The sequence below is a fragment of the Acanthopagrus latus genome, chromosome 20 (genome assembly GCF_904848185.1).
Source record: "Acanthopagrus latus isolate v.2019 chromosome 20, fAcaLat1.1, whole genome shotgun sequence".
Taxonomy (NCBI): Eukaryota; Metazoa; Chordata; class Actinopteri; order Spariformes; family Sparidae; genus Acanthopagrus; species Acanthopagrus latus.
In genome coordinates, this window is record NC_051058.1 from 22,423,882 (window position 1) to 22,440,405 (window position 16,524).

A 16,524-nucleotide genomic window follows, 5' to 3' on the forward strand; every position below is an offset into this window, starting at 1 on the left:
ATGGCACCAACAAACCGGCTAACAGTCAAAAGTTCCGATTTATTTTAGTTTATTCAGATATAACTCATAGTTTGGATAGTTTGTGACATAACTGAGGATTTAACTTTGATTATAAGTGTTTATAATCTGGGCGTTTTTGGTTGTAAATTGTGTAATTGCGTCGTTAATTTTCTAGCTAGCTAACTTGTTGGTGTTTGAGCTTCGTGTGGGTAAATGTGTGCGTGTGTCAAGACACATTAAGACTGAAGACGAAATGTTCTGTTTGTGTGACCCAACTGCACTCAAATAGCTCAACTTAAGTCACTTGAGATTGATGGTAAACAGTCAGCGACACTACTTCCTGAGTGTAGGGAAGGGGCTTGGTCCCGTGCCTGCGCCCCGCGAACGCGCATCAAATTAGCATCGATGAAGTTTGTGCGAACATGGCGGATTTCCTGCCGACCAGGTCCGTGTTAAAAGTTTGTCTACCCGTCTGTCTGCTCAACAACGGCGAGGTCGAACAGATTAGGAAGTCCAAAGAGATCGACCGATGTCTCTCCCGGGAGAAAACCTACGTGAAGCGGCTGGTGAAGATCCTGCTGCTCGGCGCTGGCGAGAGCGGCAAGTCGACTTTCCTCAAACAAATGCGGATCATCCACGGCGAGGACTTCGACCAGCAAGCCCGAGAGGACTTCAGGGGCACGATTTACAGCAACGTTATCAAAGGTAACCCTCTGGGCGGACGGGCAGGTACACTACAGGAGGGGAACGGGCTGTTTGGGTGCGACAGAAGTGGGTTTTAAACCGGGTGGGAAAGTTTCCACATCTGTTTGAGCGGCGCTGCGCTGGTGAGAGGACATAAACAGTCTACATCTGCTGTCGGCACACCCATAACACGATCCACACCAGGCTGCTCCCCTTTCAGCCGGGAGATCAGATCAGCCACTGCTTATTTAACGTGTTATATTCCTGCCACAGCCATTAACAGACACGCCAGCAGTTAGCAGATAGCCACATGCAGGTTTTCTTTTTTCTTTTTTTTTTTTGTTGGTTGCTCAACAGCTACAGGCAGGGATGGAGCTAATGGAGGGTGAACCCACCAGTCAGTATGATGTAAGGTGTTCCTGTTTGTCCACTCTTTGTATGCACAGAGAGCATCTTTACATACAGATCAGTGTTGACAGAGACCCAACAAAGACATGCTTACATTACTAATATCTCTCTGACAGCTTCAGCACATTTACAAGCTATATAAAATATCACAGACTTCAGAAATCTAATGATTTGCATGCACATGGGTGTTAATTACTATTACAGAAACAGGTTTGGATAAAAAAAAAGTATTATTGCAATATATTGTGTGGCTTCCCCGACTGATATGTATAGATTAGCTGATATTATCGTCAATATGTCATAAGAAACGATAATCCTTTATTTATCCCACTATGGCTTAATTAGCAATAAATGTCCCTGTTTGAAATTACTGTGTGGAAAAAGATGCTTATCATAATTTATACACCACTCAGAGTGAGTTAAGGCCAAATGTGTATGGATTCACAATATAACATGAATAGGAATTCAGGTATGTCACAGGTGACTAACTAACTAATTTTGAAAAGTGAAATTATAAATTCAAGCTTAAGTTTAATGTCTCAGTTCACTAACGTCATGTTGGAGAAACTATAAGATATCTTTCCTCAATACAGTGATCGATACTCTGACACCAGATATTGATATTTTTATTAAAATCATCTCAAACGAGTTCCGTGACATCTTGATTTCACTTTTCTTTGTGGTTTAAACTTCTGTAAGTTTAATTAACACAGATTGAAAAGACTATAATGAGCCATATGTATCCTGACTTTTAAAGATTTTAAGTCCAGACACGTTCTGCTTTTTGCGGGTTTATGGCTGCGTCACATTAAAATGATGGCACATGTGGGTACGGACAAGTTGCAGTCATTAAGTGTGTCACAGACTGACATCACAGTGTGGTGGATTAATATGTAGCGTGCAGCTTTGCCTTTTTAGGACTATTTCTTTTTTTTTTTGGGTTGACTAAAACAGAAACGTGATACCAGGCCAAAAATCCCTCTAGCCCCTCTCTGCATTGTACTGTTGAGATGGTGATTGGTTCTGTACGGAAGCCCGGAGAGACAAATATTCTGTTTCTACACTGTTTTGTCTCCCGACTTTATGACTTTAAGGTGCAATATGTAACAATTTTCCACCTGTCAAATTCTATTCAAACTGGTGCAGCATATAGCAAGAGTTATCACCAGCTGTTGCTAACTGTTTGCTGCTATTTAGCTAGCTCAGTTAGCTGTGCAGCTAGCAGTCTGGACTGTGAGTTCGGAGAACCAGAGACAGCAGCTGTAGACTGCGACGGCTCGGGGCTTGCTGGTTAGCATGCTAAATTAAGAAGATATATTTGAATGTCAGAACTGGATGATTTAAATATTTTAGAGGTCCAACTAAGATAATTACATATCGCACCTTTAGGAACAGGCGAAAAAATGTGAATCAGTCTTTTTACAGAAATACTTGAAATACAGGAAAGTGATTTGTTTGTTTGTTTTTCCAACCTGCTCCGTCACTCAGACAAACCAGAATGGTAGAGTGCATACCTCCACCGAGGCCCAACAGTCAACATAATCTGCATCATAAAGACCAGCTACTGAAATACTCTGGATGGTTTTTTTTCCCATCATTCTCTGAGAAGTTGGTGGAAATCACAGAATCTTGCAATGTTTAAAGGAAGTGAGAAAAAATTTCTGGATCAGCCTCAAAAAGTTTCTGGCCTCTTTTCTGGGCAGAGACCCGCCGTTCGTCCAGGTTTTGTGGAAATCTGTTCTGTAGTTTTTGTGTAATCTTTCTGATAAAACAACACAAACCGCTCATCTAGTCTCTCTTCCACTTCGAGTTTCATTCATGTCTGACCTAACAGACTGTAACGCTCTACAGACGGGCCTCTCTCTCACACGCCGACCTTTTCACTTCCTCTCCAGGTGTGCGTGTGTTGGTGGATGCCCGGGAAAAGCTGCACATCCCGTGGGGTGACCAGGACAACCAGCGGCACGGGGACAGCCTGATGGCGTTTGACACCCGGTCGGCTAAGATGGCCGCCGGGCAGCTGGAGGCGTCCGTCTTCCAGCAGTACCTGCCGGCCATCACCGCTCTGTGGGCCGACTCGGGCATACAGAACGCCTACGATCGTCGCAGGGAGTTTCAGCTGGTGGGTGGATTGAAATGGCCCCGTTTGTATAACTGTTATCTTTCATCAAACCCAGTTAGAGTTGGTTTCTGGTGTTTCATGTTCGGCTTTCTCAGGAGTTGAAATCGACAGTGGAAATGGAAAGTGAAACCGTTTTGTTTTTTTGTTTTTTTCTTGAACTGGAGTCATCCTCCGTCCCTCTCTCCCTGTATATCTCCCTCCCTGCTGAGTGGTCAGACATGTGATTGAGTCAGCTTCCTGTTTACACCTCTCCCCGCTCCTTATGTCTTGGCTGTCAGCACATGCGTTTTAGCACTGTGACGTTTACCCCAGAATAACAGCTGTGGACGATGGCACGTTCAACATGTCCTCACTGGGACTTTTTCTCCACGCCCTTTTCACTTTCACAACCTGCAGCCATCGTGAAATACATCAGTTACGGAGGATAGTGTTCAAGTTTCTGTCAGTAATCACACACAAGCAGTACATTAAAATGTGTTTGTCAGTTGCATAATGCTGAACTGTTCTCAATAGCCTTCTGTTAGCCTCACACACACACACACACACACACATTCGGCAAGCTGGTTGTGCAGACAAAAAAGGGAATAAGAGCTGGAATGTTGATCTGTAGTTAAACAGCTTTATGCTTACAAACAGAGCTCCCTCACTCAGTGTTATTGGCACACAAACACTCACACCTCAAGTTACACAAGAACGAGGACACACACACACAAATACACCATCATTTACATGTTTATGAAAAATGTTCCAAACAGTTTCCCACAGAGCGAAACTCAAAGATATTCAAATTATTATCAGAGAAAACAGAAGAAGCAGATTTTAACGTTTCAGAAGCTTGAACAGGTGATTGTGTGTGTGTGTGTGTGTGTGTGTGTGTTTTTGTTGAGTTGTGGAGTTCCTGCTTCTTGCTGTGCGTGCACAGGACATCTGATCGTTATACTATTATGATTGTTTTATAGAATTTTTAAGTTGATGTGACATTTTATAGATCATCAGTATTTGGGGGTGACGTGCAGCAAAGAGCTACAGGTGGGATTCGAACCCTGCGACTGTATCTGATCCACAGTGAAAACGCTGGATTTAATGTTAACGCTCTGTCAGGACCCAAGGCTCTTAGAGTTTTAATGATTTAATGAACGATCAGCTAATTAGTTATTCTATGTTGGTAACTGTTTGTCAGTTATCAGGTGAAAATACCAAATGTTTCATGGCTCGTTCTAAAATGTGACGACTGGCTGCTTCTCCTGAACATTTGAGGGACATCTGCCGTTGTTTTCTGATTTTCTGCAGACCAAACAATAATCAGGTTGTCCGATAATTAAGATAATCCTTCACTGCGGCCTGTTGTAATGTAGAAAAACTTGATATTCAGTCTAAATGACATTTGGGTAGAAACTCATAAAATCGATCCCCGGCGGCTGAAGAGTTGCTGCTGTGGGATGTTTCTCTGTACAAAGCTCTTGTTAGCGAGCTCTAATTTGTTTTCCTGCCAGCAGATACAACCCATTGTGTTTTCACCGTGCCCTTTACGTATTTGCATCACAAATCACAAGTGCCTTCAGGCTGCGTTGTAATTATCATTAAAAACACATGTACGGAATGAGAGCACACAAGGATCCTCTCTGTCTCGCTCTGTGTGGTACAAAGTTCACACTCGGCCTTTAAAATTTGCCCGTAAACGTTTTCTCTCTCCCCACGTCTCACTTGAGATTGTGTATTGTAATCAGTGCAGATACTGTTGCTGATAATGAGGCCAAAAATAGTAGTGGTGAGTGGTGAATCTGCCTGAATTTGAGGCGTCGTGGTGACAATTCAGACGACACGCTGACATTATGTAATGTTATGTTTCAGTTTTGCTTCTTCAGCAGATGAGCTGCAGGCGTCGTCATGCTTGATAACGAACAGAGAGAACTCAGAGCGATCGCTCTTCTCGTTTCTCTTCTCCTTTTTTTTTTTCTCATCTGCCTGATTTTTTTTTAGATGATTACAAAACCACCACCGCCCTCAGATTTGAGCTCCTTCACTCGAGCGAAAGCCTGAATTGAAAAATCAGAAGTATCTCCTCTTTTCTCCGGCCTCAGCGCGGTGCCACGCCACTCCACCCCTCCCTTGTGTAATCTTAGACCTGCACACACTCTGCACACACACACACACACACGCAGGTTTTTCAGGTCAGGTTAGTTTTTTAAAAGATCAAAAGGTGAGCACAGAAGCATAGTGCGAGGGGGGGAAATGGCCCCAACAGTCAGAAACACAATCCAAACGCTCACTACGACGGAGGAAATTTGAATTTTACGGCGCGGGAGGAGCTTCACTGAGTCATCGATGCAAAATATATGCAGGAACAGTCTCCTGATAAAGGTGTGCTGTGTAACAGAGAAGACACGGCCGCCCGCTGGAAAATCTGTTTTTGCTTTTTTCACTCAGTTTTCACTTTTATGTCGAAAACAGAAGACACACACACACAGATACAGGAATGCATCTCGGTCTTGGCAGCCTCATGTCCGGGCTTGCACTAATTGTGCATGAACAGCGTCAGAACGGTCTAGAAAACTCCCCTACACACACACACACACACACGCAGATGTAGCCACACTTGTGTGTACATCAAAGACTCTCTTACAAACACGTGTCTCCTGTCGTACCAAATACTTTGCATCCTGCTTCAGCTACTCAGAAAACCAATTTCGTGTTTGTCTGTGTGTGTGTGTGTGTGTGTGTGTGTGTGTGTGTGTGTGTGTGTGTGTTTCTGTGGCAGCTCACGAGTGTGTGTCCTCCGCTGAAACGACAGCGACAACTGCATCTTCAGAAAAAAAAAAGTGTTCTGCGTAATGAACTGTGCTGTTGAAAATCTAATAAATTGTGCAGAATTAACAGAAATTCCTCCTCTGTCCTGTCGCAGGGTGAGTCAGTGAAGTATTTCTTGGATAATCTGGATAAGCTCGGCGAGCCGGTAAGTTGTTTCTGCCTGCTCTGATTGTTATAATCAGACGTGTGCATGTTATAGGTCATATTGCAACATGTCTGGACAATTTAAGGTTGGCTGACAAGCGACTCAGACGGTTGTTGACAAAGATAACGCTGACATTTTGGTGAAAAACCTCCGACTAGTCGACCAGTATGAGGAAACTGGCATCACCTCAGTCTGGATGCTTTGGGAGGGTGTCTGCAGGTCTAAATTTATTTCCTTTTGCCTGTTCAAGGCAGTAATATTCATTATTAACAATAGTTGTAGCTGATTATTGGCTGTAGGGACACAAACATTCAAAAACTATATTTTTGTGCATGTTGGAGGCTGTTTATTCTCAGCTAAGCAGAGTTTGAGTTGGCACCATCAGACCAGCAGCAAACTGTGTCACGACTGCGAGCTGCCATAGCAGGAAACTCATTGTGACATAAAGACAAAGTGCTGATACAAGCAAAGCAGAAATGAATTATAAAATTAGGCATTATTGGTTGTATAATGCAGGGAAGTACTGAAGGAATGTGATATATTAAGTTATTCAACACCAAATTGTTCCTGCTGGATTTCTACCAAATGCTTTTCTCACCTGGAACATTAAAATTGTATAAAATTGCACTAAATGTTACTTTAAAACATTTTTTAAAAGTCTCAGATTTAACTTGGTTAATCCTGCAGAAACACTGTCAACGAATTAGCAGGATGATTTTACACAGGAAGATAATTTCTTTGATTTTCCTCAAGTAACCTCCAGATCATCTGCCTTCTTCTAAAGAATCAAAGTCCCAGAATCATTTGTTCCAACAAATCTGGCTGACTCCTTCCATCATGTGTGTTCAAGCAGAAAAAAAGACAGATATCCAGATTATATGAAACAAACTCTTCTTTCAGCTGTGATGTTTCTGTTGGTGTGTTGTTGAATGTCTCTCTTCAAATTGTATTTTGCCTCACAACCATCTCCTGTGCATGTTGAGACTCATTCGTTTTGTCTTTCCGTCCCTCGTGCAGAGTTACCTCCCCACTCAGCAGGACATCCTGCTGGCCCGTAAACCCACCAAGGGCATCCACGAGTATGACTTTGAGATCAAGAATGTTCCCTTCAAGATGGTGGACGTGGGAGGGCAGCGGTCGGAGCGGAGGCGCTGGTTCGAGTGTTTCGACTCGGTCACCTCCATCCTCTTCCTCGTCTCCTCCTCTGAATACGACCAGGTGAGAACACGGCATCTCATTTCCTGTAACGCACACAGAAGCGAGCAGCGGACGCTGGTGTGATAGCCTGATAAGCTGCACATTAATCTGTTTGGTGTAGCAGATAATGTTTGGTGACTTGATGATAAGTTGTCGTTGTTGTGTCTACATGCACATGCTTGATCCGTGGAGTTGTTGTGGTTTATCTCAAAGCACATGTAGATTTCCTCAGATAAAAATCTGTCTCAGGCTGCTCAGCGTCGTACAATTAAAAAGGCTTACTCTCTGAAAAGATGCCATGAAAACATCTTAGTCTGATGCACATAGAATAACAGATTCACAGTTTATTTTGTTATAATTTTTTATTATACATTAACAATAAAGGGTTGACTTGTTCTAGGCCTAAAACAATATTTCAACTATTAAGAACATTCAGAGAAATGTACTGACCAGGACATTCTTCACGTTTAAAGACTAAACTTGTCAGTTCTCTCAGGTTGGAGAACTGTCATGGTAACAACTTCCTAAATCATATCTGTGGCATTTCTGTGCCGCAACGCCTCGTTATTTATCAGCCAACATATACACCCTCACTTAGTCTGTGTATTTGCATAACTGGTGTGTTTAAAGACACACAATGAACCACAGTCAGTTCCCTGTGTCTGTAACCCGACTGGGAAATGCTTACTAACATTAATGACCTGGGAGAGACAAAAAGAGATAAAAAAGGGGCACGTACCAATCTGAATATCTTCCACTGAATGATTTTGAATAGATAAGAAGTAAAAGAGGTTTGAGTAGGCGTCACTTTTTGCTACGGCTCAACATTAGTGACTGAACTTCATCCCTCCTGATGTCTTCCACAGGTGCTGATGGAGGACAGGCAGACCAACCGGCTGCGTGAATCGCTCAACATCTTCGAGACCATCGTCAACAACCGCGTCTTCGTCAACGTTTCGATCATCCTCTTCCTGAACAAGACGGACCTGCTGGAGGAGAAGGTGAAGAGCGTTCCGCTCAAGGACTACTTTCCCGAATACACCGGGACGGAGCACAGCCTACCGGAAATCCAGGCGTTCATGGTGGACTGCTTCCGGGCCAAGAGACGCGACGCCACCCAGAAGCCCCTGTACCACCACTTCACCACGGCCATCAACACGGAGAACATCAGGCTGGTGTTCCGGGACGTCAAGGACACCATCCTCCACGACAACCTCAAACAGCTCATGCTCCAATGACCCCTGTCGACCTGTGAACGTAGAGGACCTGAAAGGGGACAAACCACCCCCTCGCTCCTGACGAGGACTTGGGAGAGACCAGCCTCAGAAGAATCCGATAGATGTTCTTCTTCGCCCGTTTTTATATTAGTTTTTACCCTCCTCTTTGAAGAGTTGGCCTTCTTGTTAGTTCAGGGTTTGGTAGGGGAACGAGTCAGTAGGAAAGACTGTGTGGGTATAAAGAAAGTGGAGCAGGCGGTTTGGATGTTAGCGTCTGAACTTTGCTGCTTCGTCTTCGGGCTCTCTCTCCTCTGGCCTGACTCTCGGGAGGCTTTGAAGCTCACAAGGTGTCGGTGCTGGTGTTCATGCCGGCGCCTCTCCGTGGAGTTTTACACATTTTACCAACCAGGCTGATACACTTGGCAAGCAACAAACACAGGCAAGGTGAAATACGTCTAAACAACACGTTAGGTGGTGAGAATCAGCCGTGCCAGAGTTGATTTGCCAGCACTGAATTAATTTACTCCAAAATCACTCCATCATTTCTGTCACACTCTCCAGTGCTGCTTTGTAAACGTGGTTTTGAAGCCCCTGTAGTTCATAGAGGGTTTGTTAAATTGCTGATCGTCTGGAGACTGCACAGTCCTCGTTTTCCTCTTACTGCAGCACCATTCCTCCGCCGCTCTTCACTTCTTGTTTCAACTCGATGAGCGGGTTGAAAGTACCGGCACAGAGTCGATTCGCCGAGACGAGTACCAGTTCAGTGATGGTGTAGCAGCTCCAGCACTGGCACCTTGTCTCTGGAAAAAGAAATGCTAGAAAAGAAAAGGGCACAACGGCGAGAAATACGATGTCTTTAGGAGACCTAATCACTGTTTGAATCCTGCATTTGTGCCTATTTGTCTCTGTTGAATTTAAGTCGATCTAACATAATTAGGATGCCAGTTCTCCCTTTCATTGTTTGGTTGTTTAGAGGGTAACGTAACCTTCGCGGGCACCTGAGGCAGGTGTGCCGGCAAGTGAACATGCAGTCCACTGTTTTCTCAGGGTTGAATCAAAAGCAGCGTTAATGCTGATGTCAATGTTGGTGAACTAACTGAATAATCTAATGTTAATCTGGGCGGCAGAGCAGCGAGACTCAGACAGGCCTCAGTACAGTTAGCCGAGTGGTGTTTGGTACTGGATGCTCCTGGCTTTGAACCCTGACCTTTGACCCAGACTCCCCCTCTCTTCTTCTTCTCTCTCTCATTATGTTCTCATCTCTGATTAGATGCCTTTAAAGGGACAGACCTCCCCTGTTTGCCTGAATGATGAATGTCTGTTAATATGTACAGAGGTTTGCTGTAGATTGTCTGAATATACTGTATCCAACGTTGTTCCGGTTTAAGATGTGACCTGTCGAGAGAACATCTGTGTTGGCACTGAACCTACTGCAATCTTGTGCCGTTGAGGAGTTCCCTTTAATACACATTTTGAATTTGTAGACAAAAAAAACAATCTATTTGAGTTGAATACTTTCGTCAGCGACTGTATTCAGTAGGAGGCCAATCTTTGTTCGAGGACAACTTCCAGGCACCGCTAAAAATCTATTTCTGCCAAATCACCCCACGCTTCCTCGGGACTGTTCACATGGACAGTGTGTAGTTTTTTTGCTCCTGTGAGCTTCAGTTTGCTTCCAGTTTTTTTTTTTTTTTTTTTTTTTGCCTTGTCCCGGCTTTGTACATACTGTAATCTGTTGCCATGTAAATAATATTCAGGTTTATCTCCGTATATGTAAATGGTTGTAGAAATGGCGTTATTCCCCTCCTCCAAAATCTGAATGTGTTACCAATCACTGCTTTTTTCCGATGAAGATGATCTTTTGATTTAGATGTTTATGTGTAATTTTTTTTCATCACCCTCTTGAAATTCATTCCTGTGCCAAGTCTCATGCCACTCTAACCTTATCAATAAAATACACTTTTCTAATGAAAGCAGGCTCGCCTCTCTTTATTTCACATATTATTAAGTATATATAGTTAATTGGTGAGCTAAGGGACATGATTTTTTGTAAGTTTATGTTAGATAAACAGGGTCAAATTTTTTAAATGAATGCTCATTGAAATACAAATGTGTATATATGGTGAATGTTCTATGAGTTTATCCATGTCCTCTTTAATATATGTTTATTAAATCAATCATTCCTTTAAGATCTGTGATTTAAGATTTGCTTTATCTGTCCCACAACAGGGATATTCACTATTTACAGCAGCTTGAGATGCAACAAGTACAGGATAAACAATCAGAAAATGTCTGAGTAGAAAATAAATACGTAAAAACACAAGACATTTACAAAAAACAGTAAGGTGTTTATTTATGTGCATGTTATTGTTCATACAGAGATATTGTCTTGTTATTTAACTTGTTGTAGTTTGGAGATAACTCAGGAGAAACATGATAAGACCGGAGATAAGTCAAACATTGTTCCAGCATGACAGCTGAGGCCCTCACATGTGGCTGACAGACGTGTCAACTGATCTGTTAGCTAACACTTGCTAGTTAGCTTGTGTGACAGAAAGTCAAACGAGGAGCGTGTATTGACTCTACACGTGGTCAAAAAGCCGCTTTCACACATTTATGTAGCTTGTTCTGCCCGGTCATATCGTTAATACTGACGTAGATAACTGAATTCCCCTCTGCGACGGAAGCATCTGAGGTTTTAGTGGGAAATTTGCCAGAATATGTCCAAAAAATATTAAGCGGTTTGTTCGGGGATTCACGCGAAGGCGGAAGAGGGCAGGAGTGAATCATCTCGATTTACGACGAACAGGAAGTGGAAGCACCACGCCCACTGAAAAGATCCCTGCATGTTCACACAGGTTATTAACTGTTACTATTATTATCTGAGCCAGACAGTCACGTTATGACCCGTTCATTATCCTCCAAGTTTTAAATTCTGCCGCTTAATTAAACGGCGATAATTCAGCTAGCTAAAGCTAAAGCTAACAATGATTTACACTCAGGCTCCTGAGGCGCCACCCACAGGGTCCTTCCCTGCACAGCAACAGTTACAGCAACACTTCTGACCCTGAATGTGAAAACGTGTCTAACAGAAAGTGTTTTAAATTTAATTCACCGTGTCTTAATGTAAAAACTAAAGTGACTTCACGTTATTGTCGCTTCTCCTCTTCTAACTCTGAGATCATGCTTCACCCTGATTGGCTGTTTTTACACCCGCGTGCAAAATGAGCTCTGGTAAGTAAAGTGTCACAGTATTGTTTGTCATTACCGGAAAACTGCAAACATCACGTGACCTAAATACAGTCTATATTACATATCTGTGTTATTATTTAATTGTGATTTAATGCACCAATGATAAATTTAATACAAACAGGCTCCTGCAGAAGATGGACATGATGTAAAAAGTAATATATACAGTGAAATTATATTAAATCTGATATTGGTCCATATTTAAAGTTTTACAGTGTCATATGCTGATAAGTATTTAGAGCTGAAAACAGTTGTCATTCAACAGAAAATTAATAACCAACTATTTTGATCATTTGGGTTATAAATATTGTCTGGTTTAATGCATTAATTTGTCATATGCATGATGATAATAAACTGTATATAATTCTTTTAGGGCTGCAGCTAACCCTTATTTTCATTGCCCAGCGACCTGTTGATTATTTGGGCTGTGGGTCATCCAGTAATCTAAAGGGTCGCTAGTTCATTTCCCCAGCTCCCCTGGCTGCATGTCACAGTATGGTTGGTTGGCACCTTGCATGGCAGCCTCCTAAAATCTAAATAAACAGAAATGATCAACAGAATATAAAGAAACAAGCATTTTTGATCTTTTTGACATTTTTGACATTTTTCACTGTATCTTACATTTCATGCTGGGAAATGATCTGCAGATTAACCGATCGTGTGAATAATTGGAAACTGCATCCCTACAGATTGTATTAACCACGTGTGAACTGTTCTGTCACTGTCTTCCCCACAGAGGTGTGTCCATACTGCGGGAAAACCTACAAAAGGCTGAAGACCCACCTGCCACACTGTAAGGCAGCAGCGAGCTCCAAAACACCTCCAACCAAACATGACGTCACGGTAAATCAGACATCATCATCTCAGCTGGGCGCAGCATCCATGCAGGTGGTGTCAGTGGCTGCAAAGAAGAGTAGAAAGAAGCCTGCGGTGTCATCATCACCACAAACACCCTCACAGAGCGCAGGTACACCACCTTCATTGTCCCTGAGTTCTGAATCACCTCCACCAGCGACTAAGAAGAAGAAACAGCAGCTGTCCAAACAAATCAAGACCGCCACCATTCCCCCCGTCTCCGCCCAGTCACAGTCACCGTCTCTACCTCCCGCTGCCTCTACGCCCAAAAAGAAGAGTCTCCGTGCTTTGATTGAAGCTGCAAAGTCCAAACAGGTTCCTGCCACACAGGACCTGCCCTCAGGTTCAGCTCCCTTTGTAGCTGATCCTCAAACACAGACCAAAACTAATCCCGACACTGAGTTGGTAAAAGACAACGCCCATCCTGCCTTTTTGTCCTCAGACACCAAACCCAAAAGTTCCTCTAAAATGAAAGCGACAAAGGCAAAGAAAGTGGCACAAACCCTTTCCTCAACCAAAGACACCTCGAGCTCTCTGGACTCTAAAGAAAATCAGAGTGGCACAAGAAGAAACGACTCCTTGATCGACGACAAGGAGGAATTTGACGATTTATCCGTGAATAATGTGTTCTTGAAATCAGGAAGCGCTCATCAGGCCAGGATCACCCTCCAGGATGTTAAAGCCACGTTAGGCCGAGCTCACAGCAGCCGTCAGTCCAGCATCTTGAACCAGATTAGAACTACTGAAGATCCCAGACCTGGTACTAGTCCCAGGTCTCAGTCTCAAGATGGTGATAGCTGCTGGGTAACAACTAAATCTCTGTCCAGCAGCAGCTCACAACAGACTGAGCTACAGTCAGTTAAGACGAGAAACTCAAAGCCCAAACAAGCATCTTTAATCCCCCTCGATGGTTCCCCTCAGTCTGAGCTACCCTCCCCTACACATCCTCACCTGTTGTCTCAGGTGAGCCAAGCAAAGTTTCCTCTACAAAGCATGAGCGAGGGGCTGAAGGTGGCAGGACTCCCCACAGTATCACCACCACTCACCCAGTTTTCCAGCCCACATCTTTTCCCCCTGGCACCGCCGAGGGTGGAGACTCCGAGACGTGATGATGGGTTGATGAAGGAGAAGTCGCAGCTCTGGACAGATCCTGGATCTAAAGGTCAGTATTTGCCAGAAAAAAGACGGGCAGGGTGTCGAACTTCTGAACTTTGAAATGATAAGGATGAGGGTCGTAGCGATAAACCTGTTTCACAGTAACTCGCCCATGAGTTTGAGCTACATGTCAACATGTTTGTGAAGAGTCAGGAGCGTCTCAGTGCTGCAGAACTGGACAGAGTGAGAAAACTGAAGTGTTTTTGTCACATAAATGATACAGCAGTATAGTATAATATGTTTCCTTTTAGAAATTGTAAAGGATTTCATAGAAAAACATAAATTCTAGTATAGAGAAATGCAGTGAAATGAAAGAGTAAAGTGTTTTAAGTTTTACTGATTCTGGTTATCAATTAACTTACAGGTGTTCTGACACAGCGGAGGCTCGGACAGGTGAGGCTGAGGGAGTTACCTGAGTGGCTGGCCTGCAAAACTCCCAGCCATCCGAGAGACATGGTGGAAATGGTGCAAAGAGGTGAATATCACTCACAAACACAGGTGAACACTCTGGTACCTGACTGTTAAATATGAAGTTTAAACCAGCAACCAATTAGCTTAACTTAGCTTAAGTTGACAAGTTGGTGATAGCAAGTCATGCTAACGCTCAAGCAACTCACCTGTCCCAACCAAGACTCGTAACAACGATGTAAAACTACATCACGTCTGTTTTATCTTTTAATTAACTACATATAACACGTTAACAACTGAGCTTTAAACGTCTCTGTTGTTGGGTTTTGTTACCTCAGGGCAGAGCTATGCTAGCTGTTTTACACCCCTATGCTACGCTAATCTAACCAGCAGATTTGAGAGTGATATCTTCTCTTTTCATTAAGAAAATTAATAACTTTACTGCTATGATTTTATTTGATGTCGCTGCTCTCCTGTGCCCCCTGCAGGCTGGCAGTGGTATTACAGGAGGTACATCGACGTGAAGAAAGGCGGTGTAGGCGGACTGGGCATGTTGTTAGCCGGATACTGTGTGCTCAGCTACACCTGGAGTTACCCTCATTTGAGTAAGTGTGTGGATTACTCACAGTGTTGATTCATCTCGAGGCTGAGCAGATCTGGAGATAACGATTATGTCTGTGTCTGTTGTTGTTTCTGCAGAGCGTGACCGCTGGAGGAAGCACCACTGAGGCCCAGAGAAGATGTTCAGACGCTTCACAACTTGTCGGCATCTTTTCTACATTTATACAGATCCAAGCATGAATTATATCCGTTTGCAATATACATTTTTGACCATGTCGTGCAGCCCTGCTCCTAACCTCTGTTAAATATGATGCTACAGCTGGCATCTCATTATCTTACATGTAGCTTAGCATAAAGACTAGAAACAGGTGGGATAGCTAGCCTGGCTCTGTTGAATGCTAACAAACTCCACTTACCACAAACTTTTATTTAAACTACATATTTAACTTTCGCACACCTTGTTTGTTCAGTCAACACAGAAACTGAGGTGAGGAAGCGTCAGTGTGTTTATACACCTCACTTCCTGGAGTCTGCTCGTTGCCTGGCAACAGCTTAGAGCCAAGAAATACAGAAGTAGCTCGCATGTAGCTTGATGGTCTTCTCTCATGATGTTATTTCAAAGTTTATACATTTAATTCATCTAAAAATGCAACTGGGTACATAAAATGGATCTAATTGATCGTTTGAGTTTTTCACTCGATTGTTTATTCTGTGTCATGCTGTGTGTTTTCACATTTTTATCGCCTGCCAGAAGTGACTGTTGTTGTTGGTGTGATGTCACAGTGATTCAGTCTTGAGCCCAGAACACATAAACCAAGCGAAATATCAAATTGGCCTTTTTACCATTTGTCAGAACAAGGCTAGCTGTTTCAAGTCCTTATGCTAAGCTAAAGCTAACCAGATGCTGGCTGTTGCTTCATGTTTATATTTACATGAAAGTAACAAAGCTAATGTTCCAGCTGCACAGAGAATGTAAGATGAACTCCTCTGGACACTGTGCATCAAATACGTTATTTAAGTCAGATTATTTATATATTTATCTATGTTTATCTTATTTAGTTTGCTGTGTGTCTAATTTTAGTTTGAGAAGAGGAACTGCCTGTTACTCTTTGTATTGTGATTTATCTGGTGTTCATCGTGTGCGTCCCAAAGGCTCCACTGGGTGTCACTGTTGTTCTGTCACGGGACCCACAGAGGCTGGACGCTCTGATGTTTGCTATGCAGAGTTTTCTTTGCTCCTTTGTGCAGAGGCACTGGTGCTGAGGTCCGTGAGAGGATTAAAGGGAACCAACAGATTTTTTTTTTTAACTGGATAAAATCTTCCTCTGGCGGCCCAGATGTAAAGGAACATGAAATTCGAAATGTCCTGACACCAGTGCCCGTGAAGAGATCTTATCTGTGCAGCAGGGGGTTACAAATCTTGTTTTTCTTTCTCGAATGCTTCCCCCCGTCACATGATGTTATTATGCATGCTGAGCTCGTCAGTGCCAGCGTGTGAACACTCACAGAATAGTAATGGAGGGACACTGAAGGAGGCTGTGAGCTGGACCGGACCAGTTTGTTATTGTATTCAAAATGAATTTATTGTTGACTCTCCTCGCTGCTGTAGTGAACACACATTAGCTACAAATGAAGAAATGACAGTATTTTTATAACGTTTGTTTTTTTTTTCCTGACGTCGCTTCTCAGCCAACACAATAAAAAATAATTTCCAT

At 43.1% G+C, this 16,524-nt stretch overlaps 2 protein-coding genes across 2 annotated transcripts; both read left to right on the top strand.

Moving 5' to 3' along the window:
* The first annotated feature begins 77 nt into the window (after positions 1–77).
* Positions 78–10,554, top strand: LOC119009746 (guanine nucleotide-binding protein subunit alpha-13-like). Its single transcript, XM_037081302.1, has 5 exons — positions 78–705; positions 2,988–3,214; positions 6,117–6,167; positions 7,185–7,385; positions 8,231–10,554. The coding sequence occupies exons 1-5, from the start codon at positions 423–425 to the stop codon at positions 8,600–8,602; spliced, it is 1,134 nt and encodes a 377-aa protein (XP_036937197.1). The 5' UTR covers positions 78–422; the 3' UTR covers positions 8,603–10,554.
* A 382-nt stretch (positions 10,555–10,936) lies between these two features.
* Positions 10,937–16,523, top strand: si:dkey-21c1.4 (uncharacterized protein C17orf80 homolog). The gene is made up of 5 exons (XM_037081301.1): positions 10,937–11,815; positions 12,567–13,847; positions 14,205–14,315; positions 14,737–14,853; positions 14,948–16,523. The coding sequence occupies exons 1-5, from the start codon at positions 11,806–11,808 to the stop codon at positions 14,974–14,976; spliced, it is 1,548 nt and encodes a 515-aa protein (XP_036937196.1). The 5' UTR covers positions 10,937–11,805; the 3' UTR covers positions 14,977–16,523.
* Position 16,524: the final 1 nt, after the last annotated feature.

Coding starts and splice junctions, on each gene's coding strand:
- si:dkey-21c1.4 (XM_037081301.1), top strand. Junction 14,316..14,736: donor GGTGGAAATGGTGCAAAGAG/GTGAATATCACT, acceptor TGCCCCCTGCAG/GCTGGCAGTGGTATTACAGG. Junction 14,854..14,947: donor CTGGAGTTACCCTCATTTGA/GTAAGTGTGTGG, acceptor TTGTTTCTGCAG/AGCGTGACCGCTGGAGGAAG.
- LOC119009746 (XM_037081302.1), top strand. CDS start 423: ATGGCGGATTTCCTGCCGACCAGGTCCGTGTTAAAAGTTTGTCTACCC. Junction 6,168..7,184: donor TGGATAAGCTCGGCGAGCCG/GTAAGTTGTTTC, acceptor TCCCTCGTGCAG/AGTTACCTCCCCACTCAGCA. Junction 7,386..8,230: donor CCTCCTCTGAATACGACCAG/GTGAGAACACGG, acceptor TGTCTTCCACAG/GTGCTGATGGAGGACAGGCA.